The following is a 26,626-nucleotide window of genomic DNA, read 5'->3' as shown; positions in this document are numbered from 1 at the left end:
AACATTTAAGAAAATTATTTGGAGGCAGAGAGAAAGAAGCAATCCCTCACACATTTTTGGAGGGGACTTTGTATTAAAACATTCTGAAACCTCAATATGATTGCAGGTACTACAAAGTTATCGTATCATAATATTATAAAAACCTCTCTTTTCTTCACCTCTGTCATTCCTCATTCTCTGTATCATGATAAATTCTTCATGAGAGGAACCCTGCATTTTAAAGCATAGGAAAACTCCTCTGGGTCCTGCAGAAATAATTAATAACTTGCATTTGAATTACTGCTTATAGAAGCTGTAAAGAACGAGCAAGTCCATTTAGCCACTGATTAAGTACTAGACAGTAACAGCCACGCTGGTACAAGCTCTCCCATACTGATCTACCAGTATTGTTCCAACCTTCATCGGAAAGGACCAGCTCTGATTTAAGGTGTATCTGCCAGAATTAACAGAACTTCTTCCTATGTGACGTGATTTTCAACAAGGGTGCCACAGAATCTAGACGTGCACCGATACATCAGTCCGATATCGGATTGGCACCAATATAAAGACAACTGTCTGCATCGGAAGTCAGCCTGATATGGCCAATAATTTGGCCGATAAATGGCCTGTGCACGCTTAGCCGCAGCGCAGCACATAGGTGGCAAGGAGCACAACCCCGCAGCTTGAAGAGCAGTGTCCAGCTGGTAAGTCTGTTGTGGTGGAAGGAGAGGGGGGATGGAAGGGGTGTGAGGGAGCAGATCGAGGCCCCCCCACAGTGAGGGAGAGTGTGGGGCTGGGATAGGGACTGGGGCAAGCACTGCCCAGCCAGGGTGAGGTGGGCATGAGATGGAATGGCAGCTCCCACCATTGTGCAGCATTCATCCAGGACCCACTCATCTGGCAGCCCATCCAATGGCTCCCACTGCTCGACTGGGAAGGCACAGGGCAGGGGGCCTGTGCTCCCAAATCTGCACAGGGCAGGGGCCACGTCAGGCTGCGCTTGGGGCGGGCAGCAGCAGCACTGAGAGCAGGGGCTATGTGGGGGCTACAGCAAATTTTGGGGTTGCTGCAGCTCTCCTGTAGCCCTGCTCCCAGTGCCGCCGAGACAAGCGGTGGGAGCAGTGAAGGGAGCCGCCAGACAAGCAGGCAAGCAGCTCCCAGACAAGCGGCATGCAGTGGGAGGAGCTCCCCTCCCCCCGGACGAGCCACGACTCAGTCTCATGCCTGCCCTGCCCTGGCTGGGCAGCACTTGCCCCAGCCCCAGCCCCTGTCCTAGCCCCAGCCCCCCTCCCTCACCACGGGGGACCTTGATCTGCGCCCCCATGCCCCTTCCCTCCTGCCTCCCCTTCCACCACAACAGACTTACCAGCTGGACACTGGTATCGGAAATTGGATTGGTATTGGCTGATATGCCTCCTTAAAAATCGGCTATCAGTATTGGCCCCAAAAACCTCTATCGGTGCACCCCTAACAGAATCCTCTGAAGGATGCTGCAGCAAATGTGAGGAGATAGATGAGGTGTGAGGAGATATGCAGATAACGGAAGGCTCAGGCTCCAGGTGTGAGGAGATAAGTAGATAAAGGCTTTCCCTGCCTGGGCCCTCTGCAAGGAGGTGAGCACTGTAATAAGTTCGTTTTTGGAACAGGATGCTGCTCAATTCACCAAAGTTATGGAGGGAAGACCTGAGTCTGATAAAGGGTGCCCTGAGTTTAAAAAGGTTGAGAACTGCTGCATTACAGAATCTCAAAACCAAGAGTTTAGTAAACTTTAAAGAGGTCTTAGATAATTATCTAATTGCTCTTTATCTCATTAAATATACAAACTACAACCCTAATACTCCAGAACATTAGCCAACCATTAGCTAACCACCTGAAGTCAGAAAATAATTCTCTATATGACCAGGTAATGGTATTTCTTATGCTGGCAATGGCCAGGAATGGGAACCTGGAGTAGATGGACACAGTGTCCAAATTAAGGAATGTCATTAGAAATTAAATTAAACAATATTTCATATTTGACCCCCAACAATCATCATTAGCACCAATAGTTAGTTGATGCTAACTTTCCATATGTAGTAGAATATTGATTAAAGTTCCCCAATTTATTTACCTTCTTACCATTATTTACCCTGAAAGTTTCCTTAACATGCACCACTGTAATATCCACATTACTCAGATGTTTAAAATACAATTTATAAAAAAGGAAATGCTATTGTTCATAATTAGTGTCCAACAATTTTTTCACAAGTTTAACAGTGAAAGCTGTGGATTTTGTAAGATAAAAATGTTTTACATATTTCTCATTTTGAAAAAAATCTAGAGACATTCTAAAATCAACTGAAAATTCAAAGCAAAGTTCCAAGTGGTTTTTTTTTTTAAACAACTTTGGCTTCCTAAAAAAAATAAATCATTTATTTATTTATTTCGGAGAACTCAAGTTCAAAGTGAAATTTAGATTTTGTTGAAGCAAACTGTCTGATTAACGGCAAACATTTTTTTTTAATTTACCAAAAAATTGTGAATTCACCCTAAAGCAAAATGTATAGTTTTCCCTGAACCTGCCAAAGAACTGAATATACTATATTTATCCAGGTCAACTCAAGCCCGAGTGTTTACCAAGTTTTAAAGATGACAACATATATTAGATACCATGCTAGTAGTTAAGTTGGCAGTGCAGCACACTGAGATATGGGAAGAAACCTGAAGTTCCCAAGCATCTAAAAGCATTAACATAATCATATGACTATAAATAAGCAGTTTGACTTAAAAATATTACCTCTCTCTTTCTTTTTCCCTGCTCTTCCTCTCTTTGTCTTTTTCATCTACTTTAGGAGGACTTTTTCTCATCAGAAATCTGTTTTCTGGTACAGGAGGGATCTCCTCAGGACGAACAGTAGACAACGGCTGTGCTTCAGGGTTTTCAACTTCACTTTCACTGGAGGAGCTTTATGGATAAAAATATGCTTATAAATATTTAGGTTTAAAATAGTCATGCATTTTAAGTTAAGGTTTTCCAGGGAAGGCCTCTCAATCTGTCCACACTTAAGTATTTTGGAAAGTATTTACACTAGCAACAGACAAATAAATTTAGAAGACTAATTATTGCAGGTTGTATTAAATAGATTTCTTTTTCACTCTGGTGCAGAAAACAAAATGGTGAAGTTTAAAAAAAAACCCAGATATCTTATTATCATGAGGCCTTCACTCAGGGATATATGGGTATAATGCATATTTAACCGTCATTACATACTGCTTTTTAAATCACTGAATTCTTAGTTTATGCAGTGGTAGTGTTGGACTGATGTAGCTATGATGGTCCAGGAATTGTACGAGAGAGAAGGATTTTTGTGGGTGATATCTTTTTATTGGACGAACTGCAGGGTTGGAATAAAGTGAGACAAACTTTCAAATACAAGGCATTCTTCATCGGGTCATTCATCATCAGATCTGATTAAAAATGCCTTGCATTCAAAACTTTGCCTCACTTTATCCTAACCATGCAGTTTGTCCAATAAAAAGATATCACCCACAAAACTCCTTAATTGAATAATTTACGTAGTGACATGCTGAATATGTGTATGGTGTTTTGTTAGATACTGTTCAGAAACTTAATATCAAAATGGTGATGTTCAGCTTGCCCATTTGATGGTAAACATGAGGAACTGTAGGAGTTCTCTGCATTTTATTATTCATTAAAATCAAAGGGAAACTTGTTTTAGAACAAAATTCTGAGCGTTTGAATAGTAAGATGGATGAATCAGACAGTCCTACCTTAACTGATGATTTTATTACATTTTAGTACTTGTGTTGAAAGAAAATATGATTTTAACAACTCCAATCCAAATTTTTCATGGCAGAACTATAGCACATTAAAAGGTAACATATTCAAAAGCAACAATGTGACTTAAAATCCTGAATTCAATTATGCTTTTTGAAAACATTACTCAGTACACCAAACAGGGTTAATGTTGGCATTTAGCATTCTGAGAATGCTAAAAGTTAAGAGCTAGTACAGTAACGTAGTAATGTGTTTCTTTGAATTCTAATTCTGTTCCTTTTTAGACTTAAGAGGCCACAGACAGTGAATAGACAGGCAGAGAGCAAGCGCATGCCTGGATTTCAGCCCCTAGCTGGAGCACTACATAGGTGAGCTCTCCAGGCAGGGGCCACTAGAGCAGTGGTTCCCAACCTTTTTTGTACCAGGACCTTTTTTGTACCCATTTATAAATATCAATGGTCAGTCCCAACTCAGTGTCCCTCACTCCTGACCCACTGTGCCGCCCCCCACCTTTGTGTGGGGCAGAGGGTCGGTGTGTGGGGCAAGGGGGACCCCAAGCAGCCCCGTGCAGGCTGGAACTCTGCTAGCCTGCAAGGGAGAAGCCATGATTTCCATTTTTCTCCTTTAAAGGAGAACCCATTTTTAAAGTTTGTTCGCAACCTTTTAATATATTCTTGCGACCCACTTTTGGGTCGCAATCCACAGGTTGAGAAATATTGTGCTAGAGGGCTGCTCCCTGGGCCACCCCTGCTCTTAGGGGAGCCTATTACTTGATAGCTTGTCCTCTCCCATGCTGTCAAACAGGCAGCCCCCACAGCCTGTAATTTGCTGCATGTGCAGTTCAGATGGGCTGCACAGGCACTTGTCCAGCTGAGTGGCACAGCATGGGAGGCATTTAAACCTTGTAGGGCTGGCAACCATGGCAAGGATGTTTGTGACCCTGTGGGCTTCAAAACTACTTCCTATGTTCCCTAGCTGGGTGATATGGGTGGCATTTAAAGGTTTCAGGGCCAGGAACTGTGACAGGGAGTGCTTTCCCAACCCCAGGTCCCCACGGGCTTTGAAATCACTGCATGTGCTGCTCAGCTGGGTGGTACAGGAAGCATTTAAATCTCATGAGAAGAGGTTGAGCTTTTCCAACCCCTAGCTTTGAAACCAAGCTAGGCAGCATGTGCGGTGATTTCAAAAAGCTGGAGGTGGGGAAGTGGGTGGGGAGAGTTAGAAACCAGGGAGTGGAGAGCTTTCCCAGCTCCTCTGACTTTGAAACCCAAATGTCCAATGTAGATAGTGATTTCAAAGCAGGTGGAGAAAACGGGGGGGACACACTAGACCTGGGGAAACACTTACCTGAGCCTGCTTCCCTATACCCCTGGCTTCCTATTGCAGCCTAGGGGGCAGTCCCTAGTCTAGGAGCAAAGACTGGCTGCTCCTCTGCTGATTCTGGTCGCTTGGAGCAGAGCACAGGAAGCAGTGAAGCAAGACACCTGCCTACTACCCTAATCAGGTCCTGGTCTGGGAAGCGGGCGGACAGCTTTGCCCCACTGATTCAGTCTTCTTCCAGACTAGTCCGGAAGGGGACTGGAGCAGCAAGGCAATGCCCCTGGCCCATTCCCCCAACTGGACAATCCCCAATCTAGGGAAGCACAGGGAGCAGACCAGGAGGAAAGCATATACAGGCAGTCCTCAGACTTACAACACAATTGGTTCCTGAAAACTGCATTGTAAGTTGAAACGTTGTAACTTGGAACCAATTTTCCCATAGGAACAATGTTATAAAAGGGGGATTGGTTCCATTACAACACTCGACACAGCTGCCTCCGCTGGTACGTCCCTTGTGGTGGGGGGAAGAGGTATGGGGGGCAGATCAACCCCCCAACAGCGAGGAATGAATTGGTGCTGGAGCTGGGACAGGGGCTGAGGCAAAAGCTGCCCAGCTAGGAGGGGGTGGGGGGTGCGGGGACGGGGTGAGGCAGCTCCTACCACTGTGCACTGCCAGTCTGGGAGCAGCTCGTCCAGGAGCTCTCGCCGCTGCTCCCGCAGCCTGTCCAGGAGGGCATGGGGTCATGTGCCCTCAAATCTGCGAGGAGTGGGTGGGGCCAGGGCTGTGCTCCAGGCAGCAGTGGACGCCGTGGGAGCAGAGGCTATGCCTTACTGCTGCTCGCCCAGCCAGGGTGGGGCAGAGCCACTGCGCTGCCTCCAGACAAGAGGCGTACTGCAGCAGGAGCTGCCCCAGCCTCTCCACGCCTCCTGGATGAGCAGCAGCTTTGCCCCACACTCCCCATCCCCGGCTGGGCAAGTGGCGACAGGGCATGGGGGGGCATGTACCCCCAGATCAGGGCAGGTGGGGCTGGGGCTGCGCCGGGCTACACTCCAGGCAGGCGGCAGGGGCTATGGCAAATTTTAGGGTGGCTCCAGCCCCCACTTAACCACCCACCCCAATCCAGGAGCACACCCCTCCCATGCCCTGCCACCGCTCGCCCAGCCAGGGCGGGGCAGTGGGGCACCGAAAAAAGCCGCTGCTCGTCCAGGGTGGCTCCCATTGCTGTGCACCTCTTGTCCAGAGGCAGTGCAGCGGCTCCACCCCACCCCAGCTGGGCGAGCGGCAGGAGGGCATAGACCTCGCTCCCAGCGCTTTCTGCCGTCCACCTGGCACAGCCCCCCCCACCCCCTCTCTCCATCCCCCGCCCCAGTTGGGCAGCTTTTGCCCCAGCCTCTGTCCCAACCCCAGCCCCAATTCCTCCCTCACTGCAGGGGCATTGATCTGCCCCCCCCACGCCTCTTCCCTCCCCCGTCCCTGCCACAAGAGATTTACCAGCTGGAGGCAGCTACATTGAGTGTTGTAAAGTCAAAACCCATGCCGGAACCTCGAAACAGGGTGTAAATTTGTAAAGGTTGTAAGTCCCGTTTGTCAGAACTTGAAACGTCATAAGTTAAGGACTGCCTGTAGGCAGGTATGGATTCTCTCTCTCACAGGAAGCATCTTCCAGACTGATACCAAGAAGATCTTTATCCAGAGAGGGCATGTTTCCCCTTGAAGAAACTGAGCAAACACTTGTACACTCACAGTTTCTACCAGTAAAGTGGTGGTTCTTCTGATAGAAACATAACACCTGTACGTGATTATGTTGCAGGGTATTAAATAACTTCCTGCAACTTTACAAGCATACAATATGAAAATCTCAAGACACATCTGTACACATGGTTCCTAGTATGCATACTGGTGTCAGACATCATTGCAAAACTGGAAAATTTAAGTCCGTTTAAAAAAGACAAGAGAGAGAGATACAAACAGGAGGTTCTGCAAACTGCTACCCACACTTAACTGACACTAGTTCAGCTAAATATAGAATAAGAGAATAATATTCTACACACGCAAGAATTAATAAAATCTTATTGACCAAGCAGTTCTTCCTATGACATAAACCAAGACAAGAAAGTGGGTCACAGAAAATGTCATTTACACTGGGCCTAATAAAAGATAGTCAGACCCCCTCCCCCAAACCCTCTGCTTCATTTTTTCCTATGGCTCATATGCTAACCCAGCATTACATTACATTTTTGACCAAAAAAGCTTTTCAGAATAGCATGAATCTTTAAAAAAATGACCTTTTCTTGCTTTTCTTTCTCTTTTTCTTTTCCTTCTTATGCTTTCTAGAATTTTTCTTGTGTTTCTTTTTTCTTTTCTTAGGTTTCTCTTCAGAAGCTGTTTCAGAGTCAGATGATGAATCAGAGGAAGAGTCTGAATCACTTGAACTGTCGGAATCACTGGATGAGGAGGAAGACTTGTGTCTTTTCCTCTCTTCTTTCTTGACTTTAAATCAAAGTAAGAAATACATACACTTAGATGACAAGCAGTTCCACTAAAAGTTTAGAAAAGTCAACTGGAATATATCTTATAAGTTGCTCAAAATGTCATGATGAAGCTTTACTTTGTAATCAGAATCACTGTGATAAAAATCAAGACATACTCTAAAGATTTGCAAAATATCTCCCTTATATAAATAAATGATGAAATCTTTAAATACACACAAAACTCATATATCTTAAATTGCAAAATTATTTTAATGCAAATTATAAATCCTGGTTTCTGATCTGGATACAGAACAGACTTCATTCTTTGACTGCTTTCTAATGATGGGTACTGATGTGTCCATGCTTGATTCTTTTGGATCCAACAGCAGCCTTTGATAATACTGATCCCAACATGCTGATGTCTTGAAAGAAAGGTAGCCTGAACAAGCAGGATTGCAGTTGTTCCAGGTGGTGGTGGTGGTTGGTAGTTTTCCCTAAGGCAACATCTTGTTATGGGATTCTACAGGGTTCTATTCTATCCTTGTTCTTTTCAAAATCTGGGAAGCTTCTGGTGGAAAGTGAACTGCCATATGTACAATGGTGAACATGAACTTTCTCACTGAAACAGATTGTCTGTGCTCTTTGTTTTGCTGATGCTCAGGCTACAGCAAGGCTGTACAACTGGTGGCCTACAGACTGATGCAGCCTGTGAGGGGATAATGTGCAGCCCCCACTTGGCTGCTCTGCCTCTGTTGCTCCAGCTGTTCCAGTAGCAACAGCCAAGGCCTCTGGGGCACACCAGCACAGCTGGCTCAGTGAGCTCACTACCTGTACAACAGCACCAGCAAAAAGGCTCACACTGCAGTGGGGGAGGAAAAAGGGAGAACAGCCACATCGCAGAGGCTGCAAGAGGGCCCATACAGCAAGAGCCTCATGCTGCCTACATGGCAACGTTGCGGGGAGTGGAAATTGCCCACATAGTGGTAGTGGCAGAGGACCTTGGGGGGGAGTGCAGCTCACATTGCTCACGTGGCAGCAGCAATGTGGGGATTTCCCATGTGGTGGTAGCAGTAGAGAGGGGCTCAGGCTGCTCAGGTAGCAGGAAGGCTGCGCACAGCAGGGATTCTAGAGAACCCATGTGGCCCCACAGCATAAAGCCCACACAGTGTGCAGCATGCAGCCCCTGGCTGATCTGAAGAGGGACAGCCCTGACCTAGAGAGCAATAAGACCGATAGCACAGAGAAGCCTCTAGGGGGGCTAGTTCCTCAATCTTGTTTAATCTAGTTATGGAAATCTGAAATTTATACTCTTTTTCCTTCTCTTGCTCCTGAAGCACCCTATGGCCATACTGACTTTTCCCAACTGTAGTAAAAAACTGCAACCACATATCTCAGCTTCATACCATGACACAATTAATCATATACCTGTATGGCCTCTAAAAGCAGCTTACAATAATTCTCACTTGGAAGCTTCAGCTGGTATGGACTGCAATGCACACAATGGCAAGTGGAACTAGCCACAGAGACTGTACATCAGTAAGCCAAAGACCATACTAACTTTCCATTCACTTCCAGGTGCACAGCAAGTGAAGAGTTCTTTCTGAAATTGTCCATGGTTTGACTCTGAAGCACTCAAGGTCAGTTCTTTTGTTACATGTCGCTATAACAATCAGCTAATGTGCTTATGTCCCTAGGCCTACTGACAATGTTTTCAACAGAGAGAGAGAGAGAGAGAGAGAGACCCTATTCTAGCATACCTTTGGTCCAGTACAGGATATGCAGTCCTTTTATTTTCTAAAGCTTTTGCCTACTGGACTTTATTAATAATGTATTGTACAAAAAAACTATTTCTCAGTTAATATTTGTTACATTAGTTTTACACTGTTTTGTACTGGTCCACAGAATGTGATGGTACATTTTTAAAAAGAAAAAAAAAAAACACAGAACTTGTAAAGTGAATCCATATAAAGGAATCTGGTGTACGAGTGGTATATTCTTCCTCTACTATAGTCCAACAAACAAAAAGAGGCATCACACATACTCTATTGAACAACCCATTTAGTTAGCTCTGCCACTGGAATTTAGAGTAGGGGCCAAAATACTCTATTTTCAAACCCTTCCTAACTTTAAAAACTTTATTTTCATGCCATTCCAGGAGAGATCAATTTGGCAAACAATTGTATTTCCTCCTATTTATCTTCAGTCAAAATAAGGTGGCTTCCAGCAGCAATTCAAAAATGTCCCAAGAATTAACAGGCAAAGTCAGTCAGTGCAGCTCACTTCATCCTGCATTATTTTTTTCCTGAAGGCTATTAGGGACACGGTTTCCTCCTCAGCTTTATGGCAAGTTTAGGTAATATTGAAGCTGCATACCTAAACTCACTGCTTCAAACTGACTACATACTAAATAAAAATTGAAGGCAAAGAAATCTCAAAGCTATATCTGAACAGGGCTTAAAGCAGAATGCAGGCAATGGTTGCAAGCTTATTTCAGATATATCTGCTACTAATAGATCAGGGGAAGGGAATATATTTTCAAATATTTAATGTTTAAGATCCCTGCCAGCTTCTGATTATCATATATTACTTCTTGAATACCACAACAAGCTTAGCCTCAAGTTAATTAGAAACCCTAAAAGAGAACTTATTACCCAGGTTCATTAGAAATGGACTCACATTTACAGACAAATGCTATCTAACTCCATCCTTTTCCTTTCAAAGTTTCAGTTTATAAACATGTCTAAAACAGACTTCCCTCCCTGCTCCGTCTATCACACACCGACCCTCATAAATGAGAATTGCTCACCATCACATAATTAAGGTCTCTCTACATTTCAACCTGCTATGGAATGTAGCAGCTCCTGTTATTTTGCTCTGTGACATCAAACTCTGAGAGAACAAGGCCAGAAGAAATCATCAGCTCCTTTAATCTGACTTTTAAACATATCCAGACTGGGACATTTTGCTCCTTAGTACTGAGCCCCAATAACTTATGCCTGTTCCAGAAAGGCATCCAAGTCTTAGTTTGACTACAACATAAGATGGAGAATCAGCTATTTGCCTCAGCAGCTTGTTCAAATGACTAAAACAGTTAAAAATGTGTGCCTTTACTCTAATTCGAGCATGCCTGACTTCAGCTATCTACTATTAATTTTTTGTCGTGCCTTTTTCTGCTAGATTATAGAGCCCAATGGGACCGGCTACTTCTTCCAGACAAAGTGCTACACCAGGGGTTCACAATATTTTTGAGCAGTGGCAAAAACACCCAAACCCTTGACTTGTAAGATGTCGGCATACCAGGGGCGGATGACAAGGGAGCCGTGAGGGGCCTTGTTTATAGAATCAGAGAAAATGAGGGTGGGAAGGGACCTCAGGAGCTCATCTAGTCCAACCCCCTGCTCAAAGCTGGACCAGCCCCAACTAGATCAACCCAGCCAAGGCTTTGTCTAGCCGGGTCTTAAAAACCTCCAAGGATTGAGACTCTACAACTTTTCTGGGTAACCTGTTCCAGTGTTTAACTACCCTCCTAGTGAGAAAATTCTTCCTTATATCTAACCTAAACTTCCCTTGCTGCAATTTGAGAGCATTGCTCCTTGTTCTGTCATCTGCCACCACTGAGAACAGTCTAGCTCCAGCCTCTTTCAAACCCCGCTTCAGGTAGTTGAAGGCTGCTATTGAGTCCCCTCAGTCTCCTCTTCTCTAGACTAAATAAGCCCAGGTCCCTCAGCCTCTCCTCATAAGTCATGTCCCCCAGCTCCCTCACCATTTTCACTGCCCTCTGCTGGACTCTCTCCAATTTGTCCACAACCTTTCTCTAGTGGGGGGCTCAAAACTGAAGACATTACTCCAGATCACCAGTGCTGAATAGAGGGTAATAATCACTTCCCTTGACCTGGCAACACACTGACCAGTATGCCATTAGCCTTGTTGTGGCAGAGCAGCCCCAGCTGCTTCCCTGCCATCCACCCTGAGGTACGTGTGCCAAGCAAAATTTCTTTGCGTGCCATGCTCTGGCACCCATACCGGAAGCTGCCCACCCCTGTGCTACACTAATCAAGTCCTTACTATAATGATTTGAGGTAGGGGTGTCAAACTCAAAATCATCCGCAGGGAATATTCCCTGCTTTTCAGTTGCCTGTGGGCCACATCTGCTCTGGCTGAGGTGCCCTGAGGGCTGCCAGAAGCCCTGCCACCATGACCACAGCTGCTGCTACTACTGCTGCTGCTGAGGAAGTTAGAGAGGACAGAAGGAAGGTGTTTGGCATGGCCAGCAGCTAGGGGGTCAACATAGATTTGCATTCCCCTGCACTGCTTCAAGGAACAGTGCTGGCATAGCCAGCAGATTAAATACTGATTCTGGTCTCTTCATCAGGCTCATGGATGACCCACTTCTACAGGCTATATGTTTGAAACCCCTGATTTAGGGAATATGTCTACACACAATTTATGAATTCTGGTTGTTGTTATTACTGCACTAGTTGTATCCAGGAATGTGTAAGCGTGCATCCATCTTTGACGATCAGCAACCTAGTAACACCCCTGCTTTCCATGACACTGCCAAAAGTAGTCAATTTTATTCCTATCTTTTTTTTTTTTTATGAACATACACACTTTTCCATTATTTTGTCCAGCACTGATGGCAAATTTCTTGGCTTTTAGTCCTTGTCCTTTTTTAAAACGGTATATAGCATTAACACTTCTGGAATGTCTCTGGTATTTCAACATTTATTAATTAATATCAGTGGGCCAGAATATTTCCAACCAACTCTTTTAGGACTCTTCAATAATTGAAAATGTTTGTCCTTAATAGACAAGAAATGCAAAACCTGCCAACACATCTCCACCACCCCCACAATTACTACACCCCACAACAGAGCCATCAGCATCCCAGGATCTTACAGCTGCACCTCCAGAAATGTAATATACCTCATCCAATACACCAAATGCCCTGATGGAAAATATGTAGGAGAGACCAGACAACAACTGCGCACCAGAATGAACGCACACCAGAAATCTATCTAAGACAGAAATACCCAATTACCGGTGGGGGCACATTTCTCACAGGAGGGCCACTCTCTCTCCAATCTCTCAGTCCTGATCCTCATGGGAAACTTACACAACACTTCCCAGAGCCGAGCCTATGAGCTCCATTTCATCAACCTCCTGGATACTAGAGATCATGGACTAAACATAGACATTGGATTTTTGATACATTATAATGTGCCTGGCAACTGACTCCCCAGCCCAGCCCCTGGCTTCTTTACTTTTCATTCCATCCAGGAAGAGCACACACCAACTGCTGAAACTTCCTTAGCCTGACAAAGGGTTTTTGAACCTGAAAGCTTGCTTAATAACTTTTCTCCAACTATTTGGGTTGGTCTAATAAAAGATATCAAATTCACCCAAGGAATCTTGTCTGCCTATGTCCTTAAACCAACACAGCTACAACCTAAACCCCTGTCCTTAATAGATGTTTTTTGACCTACTCACTAGTAGCTAACAGACTTGAAAATATTTCATTATGCTCATATAATAGAAGATTATAACCAAACACAGACCAAAATATTTATGGAATTCTCTGTCTTTTGTGGGTCATTAATATTTTTATTTTCTTTATCCTGTATTCACCATTGGTAGGTTTTCTGTTAACAACATTCCTAAACAAGCCTAGGGCATGTCTATGGCACCCACATACTATGCCAGAGAGCACCCCATAAGGCATATACAAGTTCCATGTTCATAACCTCCCAAACTGGAAGTAACATAACCTCCTTAGCAGTGTTGGGCACATGCCAATAAGCTTGCCCAAGACAGAGCACTTATGGGTATAATACCTGAAGCCACACTAAGGCAACTACAATTCTTCCATTTCAAGAGGTAGTGCAGGTGGAACATGCCTCACTGCAGCGCTCTCTGGTATGGTACTGATAGCATAGACATGCCCTTATGGGCTTCAGCTATGCCAATCCTGGATCTTGCCCTGAAGACGCCAGCTTTCCTTATCAATTTTCAATCCTTTAATACTTTCATTTGCTATCTATTGTGCCTTTTCTCTGTTTGGTATATATTGCTTATTTATTATTATTTCCAGTGTTTCTGAGGGGGCAGGGAGCAGATGGACAGAAAATTATGAAAAAGTCCAAGTAAGAAATTATGTTCTGAAGTATTATACTTGTGTTCTTTGCTTTTTCCACCCTGCAGAACAACTACTCTCAATTTTACTCAAAGTCCTGTCAGGTAGTTCAACAAACTAGAAGCCTACCCCAAGTATGTTTATTTCTTCTCTGCATAGGCACAAATCCCACGCCTCCATGTAATACTCTGCACAATTATCGCTAGAACCTAGAATCCAATCCCTTTACTTCCAAAATGTTATTGTTACCAAGATGACATGCATTACACCTTCCAAAACAAACACCTTGCTTCTATTCTAACTCCATTATCCATTTCATCTGATCTCCAAACGTCACCGTCCCTTTTATTTTGATTTCTTACAGATTTGTCCTTTGCATCCCTTGATACCGCCATATCGCCACACCCATATTCAGAAACATTTTAGTTTGGCCCTTTTTTGCTATGAAATGGTGTCTCTAAAAAAATCTTCTACTTGATCTCCCTCACCAGGATCCCCCACCCACCTCTGCCTTAACAGCAAATGTTTCTGAAGCAACCTTCTCCATTACCTGCCGCACATTCACAGCACGTGTCCGCTCTTGTCTCCTGAAGTTCTATACAGCTCCATTGTTTGATGCCTCTCTACAGCTGTTCTTCCATGAAAATCAGCTCACCTCCCAGCTACTGCTCCTCACTTCTGGATTCCCTGGCCTCTTCCTGGCCATGGTAACTTCAAGGGCTTATCTGCCCCCTGCAGCTCCTTCAATCTCCTTCTACACAGGTGAGGACAGACTGCCCCTCCCATCTCCAGCTCTTCAAGGTCATCACTGCTCACCACCAGATCCATGTCATGCCCCCAAGGAACCAACTCAGCCAACTCCATCTCTCACAAGAGGAACAGATTTCCTTTTCAGCAGACTACACAGGGACTTTCCCTGGTAAGAAAAGGATCCTCCTCTCACCAAATTCCATCATAGTTTGTCATGCAGCACCTTCATGACACAGGATCATCATTATCACTCCTCCCCACATTCAGGTCTGACCTTTGCCTGCCCGCTCCTGGCTCCTCAAAGGCCTCTTGTCCTCCATGTTCTCCTGCTGCCCATCAGTATCTAGTACTGTCTCTTATGGTCTGTTCAGTGGCTTTCCCCACAGCCCTGGCAGCAATCTCCCTCTGAAGCACACCAGACCAGCTACATGAAGCAGCGTTTCCAGGCTCTTAGCAGTACTCAGGTGAAGAAGAATGAAAAGAGGGCTCAGGATTCAGACGTAATGATAGGACCAGACAGTCAGATCTCCCCAGAAATCTGTTTTCTTTCAGGAAAAGTTAAAGGAAAAGACATTTTATATTTATTATCCCTTTGATGATGAATGCCACTTTAAAGCCCTCAGGCAGGACCTTAAAGCACTAGGCAGTTCAGCTTCAACTAAAGAATTTTGATCAATCAACTTCCAACTTCATTGACCAGGATAGATTTATAACCTGGTTACACACACACAGGCATACATGCACTATGCCAGCTCACTAACAGATTAATACCTGTCAAGAAAAAAGTACTGTCTGTTAGAAAATAAATATTTGATATTTAACAATCTTGGATAATTTATGAATTAGCCCAAAAAGTCACCTGTCTTCTGTGATATCCCCTAGCCACAATGCAATCTACCTCTGAATTTTTGAGGATGGAGAAGTCTATTTCATAATTCAAAGCAAAAATCATTACTCTAACCACCACATTAGAAGAGCAGCAACCAAAAAAAGCAAAAAGTTATGTCATTCAACTATCTGCTTCCATTAGGGTCGAAAAACAATGCAGTCCTTGCCTTGTTCCAACATCTTTGTTGTATCCTTCTTAATGGGTACCACCTGGGAGGTGCTAAGTAAGAAAAAGCAAAATGGTCCCTATCAAAGCGCGTACAAAATCTGCAACCTGGTTCTATACTGAGGTTCTCTACCACAATGAGAGCAGAACAGAGCTTATGGAGTGAAAACAGTATGATCCAATATTCAATACTATGTTTAGAGCAGAAGATGGCATCTTTTCCAGAGGGAGGGAAGAAGGTTCTGTCATACCCCTTCTGAACACATTTCAGAGCATTTTAAAGAGGTATTATAAAAAGTGAAAATTCGTATCTTAATTACCCACCTGAAACACTCTAGATATGAATGCTATACACAGGCCACAAATACAACGGAAGTAGTATATGTAAGAATGTCAACATAACTATTCTCCAACTATTTGGGTTGGTCTAATAAAAGATATCAAATTCACCCAAGGAACCTTGTCTGCCAACATTCTATCACTACCATTCATACAACAGGCTATTCTCTATGGGAGCAACACCTATCAGGAATGTTGCACAAGAAGACTGCAGACATACCAGAGAACATAAACTAAGAGAAATGTTGAGGAAAACTAATTCAGTCCCTTATGGTCCAGGACATAGGAGCTTTTATTCTTCATTATTTCTAGAAAGAGATGCAACAAACTAAAAAGACTGGGGTGCCAAACTGTGCGCTCCAGCAACCAAGACAAAGAAAAATAGACTGAACATGAACTGTTGGACCCAACTCATATATGTAAAAGAAATATCAGTCTCCAACAGCCTATTGGTTCTTAGATGATATCATGACATCACAGATTTTTAAAATGGGGAAAAAATGCATGCTAAAGTGTGTCCAATAAAAACCTATTTCCTTAAAAATACCTTCTGTGGCACTAAACTTAATCATAAGAAGGCACAGTTTAATGCAGGCAATGACTAATTTCTCCTTTCATCCATTATAAGCGTGCTTTTATTTAACATTATAAGAGCACAGAAAAAAACGATACTTAAGTGAATTAGAAATGGGTAGTTCAACCTCACCTTTGGATTTTGGAATTAACTCTCCACAACTCAATATTCGTACTTCAGCATAAGGTTTACTAGATGCATCTGTTTTCTGGTTTTCTATCTCTCTCACAACTTCTTGACCTGAGATGACTTGTCCAAAAACTACATGATGTCTAAAGAGTTTAAACAAATACAAAATTAAAATATAGGCTTTCTATTGCAATAATATATTTTAAAAGTATTTACATTTTTCATAGCATTATCAACATTTTGATTTTCATAAACACAAATAAAGGAGTTAAGATATTTATTTACCCATCTAAGTGAGGTGTAGGCTTGGTTGTTCTTTAGATGCCATCCAGAAGAATAATTAAAAACAGAATCAGAAAAAAAAAAGTTAGCCCTGCTATAAAGAAAAAATGTGCATTTGAAACACAGTTGGGTGCATATGAAATTGCAAGTTACCTTAAATAAATGGATATAAATTAATGATACTGTTTTACCTGATTTCAACAGGCATGAATGATGTATAGACACTTTAAGTACCAAGTATTATTCAAGAATGTCTGCTTCTCAAATCTCTACTTTCTTTGATATAAGCATTTTAAGAAAGTCAAATAAAGATATTGTTTCATAGTTGGTAGGGTCAGAAGGGCCCTGAGCAGATCATCAAGTCTGCCCCCCTGCCATGGGCAGGAAAGAATGCTGGGATCAAAATGACCCCAGTTAGGTGATTATCTAGCCTGCTTTTGAAGACTCCCAGGGTAGGAGCGAGCACCACTTCCCCTGGAAGTTGGTTTCAGCTCCTAGCCGCCCTGACTGTGAATTAGTGCCTCCTGATATCTAGCCTGAATCTACTCTCAGTCGACTTATGGCTGTTATTCCTTGTTACTCCCGGTAGTGCTCAGGGGAACAGGGACTCTCCCACTGTTTGGCGGTCTCCCTTGGCCAGTTTATAGACGGCCACCAGATCCCCTCTCAGCCTTCTCGTTTCATTATCAACATTTTAGATAACACCATGTATAGTATTTTGTGATACCACATGTTGACTTGATCATGTGAACCTTTTTAAAGGGCAGATTTAAAAAGTTCTGCAAATAGTCTTATACGTACCGGGGGGAGGAGAAAAAGGTAAAAACTACTGAGAACCAGCTACCTGACATTAGAAGCAGCCCTAGAACTGACTTAGTCCTTTATACTAACAGACCATTTAAATAATTCCACAAGCTTCTACTACTCTGAGACTAGGACTGGACATTACAAGACAAGTGTCAGCCACAATACAAGTTAAAAAATAGTCTGTAAGAGGCTAATGGTCCAACAACAACCCAAAAATAAGGGCCAAATTGTTGGTGACATACCACTCACTACATTGAGGGAAAGGGCATTGGCAACTGTAAATTAAAATGCTCAATTTCAAGGGAAAGGATTTTCCTTAAAAAAATCAAGGCTGTATAAACACTGTGATATATTAAGCTTTAGCAGTGGTCCTGTTCCCATTTAAAATAGGACTGCATTTGGAAACATTAAGATTTTTCTACTCAGGGCTACCAGAGCCCCAGATCTCATTCTAACCAGCTGGACAAGACCTTTTCAGGTTTTTGTTTTTTTCATTCATTTTCCTGAGAGGGAACCTCACAGATTTACATTATATGCCCAGTTAGAAAAGAGTTACTTAAAAATAGCAAGATTTTTTTTATAATTGAGTATACAAGATGTACTAATCTAAAACTCAGTAATAAATGTAAGAAACTTATGATTTTTATTACTAAACTAGATTCTAGAAAGCAGCTGTTTTCCATAGAAATTCAGGTCTAGAAAACTTATTCACATTTGAAAATTGAAAAAGGATTTCATCTTTTAAATTATGAGGGTTACTATAATCTTAATATTGTAAGCAATATTTGTATCAGAACAGTACAATACTTACATAAAGAACTGTGAACCATTTGTGTCCTTCCCTCTGTTGGCCATTGAGAGAAGAAATTCTTTGTTGTGCTTTACAGCAAAGCTTTCATCTAACAAAAAAGTGTTTCCAATTAATTTAAAACTTCAAATATTTTCTCTGCACTATTAGGCATTTAATAAAATCTACTAAAAAAGCTTATCCACACAAATTTGTAACTGTAATAAAAAGTGTATTAAAAATTAGATTTAAAATAACACATCGTATCAGATATCAAAGATGATGTGCCTTTCTAATTCCATCCGTTAGAATACAAAGAAGATTGATAAGCCAGCATTTTCACTTTTCCGTTAAAAGAATCGCTATGGTCTGAAGAATGACTATGAAAAAGTAATCTTCTTATACAACAGATCTGCTTCCTGCCTACACTTAGTTCTGGCAAGATCTGACAATTGAAAAAAAGTAAGCTTTTACAATTAAACACACATACAGAACAACATCTTTGAATAGCAAATGGATTTTTTTTGTTTCTGGGTTTTTTATAACCACTCATGCATATTCAATCACACACTATTTTGATACAGAATTTTTATTAATTGCAGTGATCCAATTTTGTGGGAAAGTCAAAAAACAGCTTTACTTTCAGATACCAGGGTGACTTTGCATAACTGGCTATTCACAACATAAGTAAAACTTAAGCAAGTTTAACACACTGTCTACACTAGACAATTCTGCCACCAGGGCTAAGGACAAAAGTTACACAAACCAGTATAAATGATTGGAAACTGGTTCAAATCTACAGCACAACAGAAATTCAGTGCACATAAACTGCTTTCAAAATGCCCAAAACTGGTTTAAGATAAACCTCAGTGGATGTACCTATCAGACATAATTGATTTAGATTAAATTGGTTTACTGAAATTCTGTCTCAGATCCCCTCCAGATTCAAGTTAACTCACAAGCCTCAAGCATCTCAGGATGCTTTGCATCTCTCCTGCAAGCCCCTCTTGCCAGGTGGGCAGACTAGCCTTGGCCCAAGCTGTCTGCTCCAGCCAAGCAGTAAGGCATTTTCTAGCACCCCCCCAGCTTCTGGCCTGGGCCATGCTGGCATATGGCTGCATTTCCTGAATTAAAAACAAATGTCTGTTCACTTGCTTGTCGGTTCAATCTATGCCGCTTAGACTAACCTGAGAAGACTGAATCGATTCAATCTTGGGCTTTTTGACTATCTGTACTTAGCTCAGTTCTATTGGCATAGTGCAACTGCTACTACACTATAGTAGCATACTACTATAGCATAGTATACTAATATACTAGACTGCCAGCATGTCTATACATCAGCCCACTTTGGCTTATGCCACACATCCACATAGTTCAAGAAACAAAGAGAAAACAAAGCTCCAACACAGCCTGAACAAACAGGTCTGGATACTCAAGAAACAGATTAGAGAGACTGATCATTTGGGGTGATACCAACTGAAAGTTTAGCATTTTGAGTAGGGAAATTGTACATAGTTGTTTGATCCCTCCTGTTGCTTCCAGAGAAGCATGACTAAGCAATTTTCTTTATTTACAAGAATATAAAGAGATACCTATCTCCACCATTAATTTCTCCTAAATGAAACAATACCCAAAGACTCTAATTTTCTGTCTAGATGACCAGGCCAAAAAGGGGTAACAATACGATATTCAAATGAGATCTACAGGAAGAGCACACACCAACTGCTGAAACTTCCTTAGCCTGACGAAGGGTTTTTGAACCCGAAAGCTTGCTTAATAACTTTTCTCCAACTATTTGGGTTGGTCTAATAAAAGCTATCAAATTCACCCAAGGAACCTTGTCTGCCTATGTTCTTAGACCAACACGGCTACAACCTAAACAAACCCCTGTAAATCTGGTAAACAAATTTAACGTTTTTTTCTATGCAGAATTAAATTGAAAGATTTTGATTCTTATAAATCTTAATGAAAAAGTTTTAAAAAAATCATTTTGCTTTAATCCTACAATTACTGTAGCTAAGAAGATGCCCATTTCCTGCACACCACGAATAAAGACAATGGAATCCAAATTTGCAAAGCTAGGATCGTGGAATGCTAGTTTAATTTCTATAATAAAAGACACCTGAAAAAGTACATAGACTTGACTGATAAAGAACATACTTACCTTCAAAAAATCCACCATAAATTGATTCTCCTCCCCTGCCATTTCCTAACAACAACAAAAAAGGACAAGTTAACATAAAGCAGTGATAGTATAACTTAGGTTGAGGTCAACATATTTCAATATTTCAATTATTATTCTGGAAGACACTTTGAAAAAAGGTAGTGCATGGCTTGGGTACAATCAAAGCACTACCTGATGGCCTGATTAAGTAGAATAGGAGTCAGAAAACCAAGGGGAGTTGTTTTGCTATGCATTCTGCATTCTCTCCCATTCCTCCATCTCAGAGATAGATACAGCCCAGAGGTTGGATCTGGAGTGTGCAGCAGTGTCACCTGGTCTGCAGGGCTCCTCACAAGACCACAAACTTGGCAGTAGGATTAGTAGTGTCAGCCAAATTCCTGGCCCTATGAGCCACATTGGGAACTGTGTCATCTGACCTGCAAGTCTGGAAAGTTGACAGTAGGAGCAGCAGAAGATGATGTAGCAATTAACGTTAGCACCACCAAATTTCCAGCCATGCAGAAAATCCTGTGGGCCAGATGACATGGCTCCACACGCTGGAGCTGGATCCGGATCCAGCCCACAAACCTATCCAGTGCTCTAGATCTGGCCCACAGGGCTGTACTAAGAGTTTGACATCTGTGCTTTACTGAGAAATACAGTGATCTGATGCTACACTAGAATGGAGAGCCACATTTTCACTGGCAAATCACAACTGGATAGAGAGATACAGAAAGCTACTTATTAAAATGCCCTTATTTAAGGCCCTTAACTTCAAAAAAATATATATACACTGCAACAAGAGAATATTTCAACCAAATAAAGAGTACTGAACAAGATCCATAAAATATGTCACTGTTAACCACTGTAGTTGATTTAAAGACTGGCCGCCTACCTTCACTGAAGTCACCTCCTTGAATCATAAAGTCTTTCACAACCCTATGAAATAGACAGCTTTTGTAATGCAATGGCTTCTGTGTCGACTTTCCTGTTCCCTTTTCACCTAAAGAAGAAAGATATTTTGCATTTGTATAACTACAAAAGCTTGACAAATAACTAATTAACATTGCATTCAGCTTGTGAAGTAGCAAATTAGTTTTTGTAAAAGGGACAGTAAGTTAAATCTAAAATTTTCAGAAATTACAACAAATTTTGATTTCCTTAATTATTAAATACCCTTTATTCAGAAGGGTTATTTCATAACTTCATATAAAGACCTGCTTAACAACCCTGAAAGTAGGACCAAAGTGACTCAGGTTGGACACTCAAAATGTGAGGTATATTCTCAGTATTCATTCTTGAAAATTTTGCTCCAGGTAATTCACCCAAGCTCCCAAAGTTAGCCTGTGATGAAACCTGGGAGATCAAAGTTGTCTCCTGACTCCAAGACTTGTGCTATAATCACAAGACCATTTTTCTTCTAAGTAACAAACATGAATGGCCTATAAGAGAAAATTTACTAAGATAAGTATATAGCAGCAGCTATTATTTCAGGTGGAGGGCCGCTTAATGAGTTTTGGTGAGCTGTTGAGAGCCTCATGAGTAGCCCTGCCCCCTTGTTGCCATCTTGGGACTGGAAGTCCCACCCCCAACCCCTGGTCTTTGCCACTGAATCCCCTCCCTTTGCTCCCTGGAAATACTCCTTTTGGGGGAGCAGAGGGGGGGTTCCCATCTTAGAACCAGGAGAAAAAACAAATCATACACTAAAAGTCAAACACCTCCTATACCATATTTTAATTTTATTACAAAAATTGTATTTGTCATGATTTGTATTTGTATAGTGTATACAGAGGTGATTGCATAATAACTCAAAGATAAATTCTAGTCTTATATATTCTGGGGACTGTATGGTGGGGTGTGGGTGTGTGTCTATGGTGAGGTGTGGGTGGGTGGGTATATGGTAGGGTGTGGGTGGGGGTATATGGCAGGGTGTGGGTGGGTATGTGCACATGCACACAGACGTGTGTGTATGGTGGGGTGTGTGTGCATGTATGAAGGGCACAGGGTATGTTGGGGGGGGTGTGGGGACCCCCACACTCTCTCCCATGGCACAGAAGCAGCAGGCAGGGCACTCAGGGTGCAGGTGCCTGGTGGGGCACAGCTCCAGCCAGTGCTGCACATCACAGCAAGGGGAGTAGCCTCCACCGGGCCATCTGTATCACCGGCATTCCCTGCCACTCATCTACAGCTCCTGCACTTGCTGGGCACTGGAGAGAAGCCCTGCATTGACAAGCCCTAAAGAATAATCACATTGCAGATCATGGTTGGTACAAAATCTGAAGATCAGGTAACTGGCCAAAGACTAAATGCAAAAGCACTATATGGAATTAGAGTTACTAATAATCTAAAAAAAAAATAATTCATTTGGGAAAACACTGTAAAGACTGCATCAGGGTTGCTCTACACTATATAAGCTTCTGCCAATACAGTTATGCCAGCAGATTTCCCTAGTGGATATGCAACACATGCTAATAAGCAGCATATCTATGCTGTAATCAATACTCCCCTCCACCCCAAATTAATCTAAGCAATCATAAGCGTTCCTCTGCACACAGCTGCATCTACATTATGCATTTTGCCCAACTAGCTATGTGAGTTACAAATGTAAGGTTTCTTGAGACTCCAAAGGTCCCCTCTGCACATGCAAGTAAAGACATGATGGAATCTAATGCACAATTCACACAATTGTGCCTCTTGTCATGCCACACACACGGCAGGAGGCATGATTCTGGGACCACACATGAGATCTCACTACACCTTATTGCTGATCCCAGGCTCTCCCTGCACCAGCATGAAGAAAGCTCCCAAAGCTAGGAGCCCCACACACCCCAGCTGAGAGGGTTCCAGTCACAGGGCACCTCACACATGAGGATCATGATCCACCCCCCTGCTCCAGGGATGTGTGAAACCCCTGGGGCAGGAGGATCACTGCTGTGATTCATGCATCCTCCTATCCTGGGCGTTTACCAGGAGACATGTTGCCAGGACCCAGAGTCCACAGCTGCTGGGGTTGAGAGTCCCTGTACTCTCATACCTGTAATGTGTAGAGGGGGCCCAACAGACATAGCTCTGTCAGTGAAAACTCTGAAGTATAGACTTTGCTTCAGTTTCAGGGACTTTTGCAGACCTTTTTCAGAAATACCTGCTGGAAGGGATAAATGCACACACACGGAGAGACGAGAATTTGTATCTCTCAAGACTTTGACCACTTTCTTTATCTAGAAGATTCCCAAAGATGTTACAGTAATAAGATGAAACACAAATTTTGATGTCCAACTTCTTTTGTACATATATAGCTAAAATCATTCCTGATTTGCAAGTGGTAGCCAAATGCACACAAAGTAGTAAATCAAAAACTGTAGCTGAGACTGACTTGTAATAAAATGTGAATAGATAGGAAATGGAAAATGTTGAAGCCAGACAAAAAAAAAACCCCACAAGTTTCTCTACAGTTCAATCTTTGTTGTGAATGAAGGTTTCAGAGCAGAGCTTGGCTTAAATTATTTTAAAAACAAACTGGAAGTAGGTGGAGAAGAAATCTGAGTCAGGTTTGTAGCCACTGTTTTAAACATTTGATTTTGATTTTTAGGCTTAGACAATCAGTATTCTCCAGTGAAAGTAACTGTTCAGCAAGAAAAGAATGCCATTCTGAAACTATTTCCAGAACAGGGCTTTTAAAAGACTGGCAATTTGACTAAGAAGGAATTTAAATTTCACTTGGGAATAAAGATTTCAACACACCAGATACAAAGAAAAGAAAAAAGTTAGGAAATGACCAGTCTCAGAAAGAAATTCAACCACAAATACTAGTGGTCATTGAGTATTAAGAGAGTCATATGTAAGTCACCAATGACACGGCTCGGAGCGCTCCCAGCCAGGTCATGAGGCACTACAGGGATTTGGGAGCAGGGCTAAAGGGTCTGGGGACACAGGTGGTGTTCTCTTCAATCCTCCCAGTCTCGGGGTATGGGCTGAGGAGGGAGAGGAGGATCCAGGTAGTTAACCAAAGACTGCGGCGCTGGTGTCATTGGGGAGGCTTGGGCAAGAGAGGCAGCGAGCTGCTGGGAAGAGATGGCCTCCACCTCTCTCCGCTGGGGAGGAGGCTCTTCTCAACCAGATTGGCTGACCTGCTCCACAGGGCTTTAAACTAAGCCCACCGGGGGACAGGTGGACTACCACCACTTCTGGGCCACTGAGCAACCCTTGCAAAGCCAGCAGGCCCAGGCACTTAAGGGAGCCCACCCCTGCCCCAGCCCTGGTACAATCTGTGGGCAAGGCAAGAGCCCTCAAGGAGACACTTGCCTGCCTGTACACAAATGCCAGGAGCTTGGGGAATGAGCAGGAAGAATTTGTCCTCCTGCTTAACGCAAATAATTACGACTTCACAGGGATAACGGAGACCTGGTGGGACTCCACCCATGACTGGACCATGGGTATAGACGGCTATACCTTGTACAGGAGAGATAGAGTATATAAAAGGGGCGGGGGTGTAGCTCTCTATGATAAGGAAAGCTGCGCGTCCCTGCAAGGTGATGTTGGCGACCAGGGTGGACAAATGGAGACCCTCTGGGTTAAAATCTGTGGGGAACACGGCACAGCGGACACAACGGTGGGAGTCTACTACAGACCTCCCACCCAGAATCAAAAGCTTGACCAGGAGTTCGCCCAGGAACTGGCTGAGGCCGCGTGCTCCAGGACCATGGTTGTCATGGGTGACTTCAATTACCCAGACATCTCGTGGAAGGATCACTCAGCAAAATCCGAGCAGTCGCAAAGCTTCCTATCATACGTGGATGACCTCTACCTAACTCAAGAAGTCTACAGGCCAACAAGAGGTAAAGCGCTGCTCGACCTGGTGCTGGCTACTGGGGAGGACCTAATCGGAGACTTAGTGATTGATGGAAAGCTGGGTGACAGACCACGAGCTGATCACCTTCACCATCCGCCGTAAAGCTGGCAAGTCAGTCAGCAACACTGAAGTCCTTGAATTCAGGAAAGCCAACTTTGACAAGCTCAGGCGGCTTGTCAGTGAGACCCTAAGGGACCACGACCCCAGGGGATGAACAAGCTAATGCTATTCCATCTCGGAGGAAAGGCAACAAAAGGGCACAGCAGCCCCCTTGGCTCTCCAGGGAACTAGTGGTCCTCCTGCGGCAAAAAAGAAAGGCCTACAAAGGATGGAGGACAGGATCCACCTCTAAGGAGGAATATTCTGCACTGGTCCAGTCTTGCAGGGAGCAAACCAGGAAAGCCAAGACTGTGATGGAGCTTCAACTAGCTACAACTATCAAAGACAATAACAAGTCCTTTTTTAGATATGTGGGGAGCCAGAGGAAAAGCAAGGGCAACATTGGACCCCTGTTAAACCAGATGGGACAAATGACAACCGACGCCCAGGAAAAAGCCAACCTATTAAATGGGTACTGTGCATTGGTCTTTCATCAATCCCATGGGATGCCAATGCCTGCTACAGGACAGGGAGAACCAGGTGAGGGAGATCCCTTGCCCTCCATCAATGCTGACCTCATAAGGGAACATCTTGAGAGGCTGGATACCTTCAAGTCAGCTGGCCCTGACAATCTACACCCCAGGGTACTCAAGGAGCTGCCTCTGGCACAGATCTTTGAGAACTCCTGGAGCTCTGGTGTAGTGCCCGAAGACTGGAAGAAGGCCAATGTGGTGCCCATCTTCAAGAATGGGAGGAAAGTGGAGCAAGGAAACTATAGGCCCATCAGCCTCACTTCTATCCTGGGGAAGATTTTAGAAAAGTTTATTAAAGAGGCCATCCACAATGGACTGGCCGACGCCAACATCCTGAGTGACAGCCAGCACGGGTTTGCTGCGGGTAGCCCTTGCTTGACCAATCTCATTTCCTTTTATGACCAGGTGACCTATCACCTGGACAAGGGAGAAGAGATTGATGTCATGTATCTTGACTTCAAAAAAGCCTTTGATCTGGTATCCCAAGATCACCTCTTAGGAAAACTGGCCAATTGTGGCCTTGGGTCCACCACGATCCGCTTGCTGGGAAACTGACTCCGTGGTCCGACCCAAAGGG

The 26,626-nt window shown here is 43.3% G+C and overlaps 1 protein-coding gene across 5 annotated transcripts in view; it reads right to left on the bottom strand.

Moving 5' to 3' along the window:
• The window catches only part of PPIG (peptidylprolyl isomerase G), a 48,539-nt gene that overhangs the window by 9,932 nt on the left and 11,981 nt on the right, over positions 1 to 26,626 (bottom strand). For all 5 annotated transcript variants that reach the window (XM_025206464.1, XM_014520818.2, XM_025206466.1 and 2 more), the window contains 7 exons: positions 21,464 to 21,571; positions 20,569 to 20,613; positions 18,429 to 18,516; positions 16,814 to 16,843; positions 16,532 to 16,671; positions 7,364 to 7,568; positions 2,756 to 2,923 (listed from right to left, as the gene is read on the bottom strand). In XM_025206464.1, the coding sequence (XP_025062249.1) occupies positions 2,756 to 2,923; positions 7,364 to 7,568; positions 16,532 to 16,671; positions 16,814 to 16,843; positions 18,429 to 18,516; positions 20,569 to 20,613; positions 21,464 to 21,571 (784 nt within the window). The remainder of the gene's footprint in view (positions 1 to 2,755; positions 2,924 to 7,363; positions 7,569 to 16,531; positions 16,672 to 16,813; positions 16,844 to 18,428; positions 18,517 to 20,568; positions 20,614 to 21,463; positions 21,572 to 26,626) is intronic.

This window comes from Alligator sinensis, unplaced genomic scaffold, assembly GCF_000455745.1.
Source record: "Alligator sinensis unplaced genomic scaffold, ASM45574v1 scaffold143_1, whole genome shotgun sequence".
NCBI lineage: Eukaryota > Metazoa > Chordata > Crocodylia > Alligatoridae > Alligator > Alligator sinensis.
The sequence above is the reverse complement of the archived record's forward strand: the minus strand, read 5'-3'. Positions and strand labels throughout refer to the sequence as shown.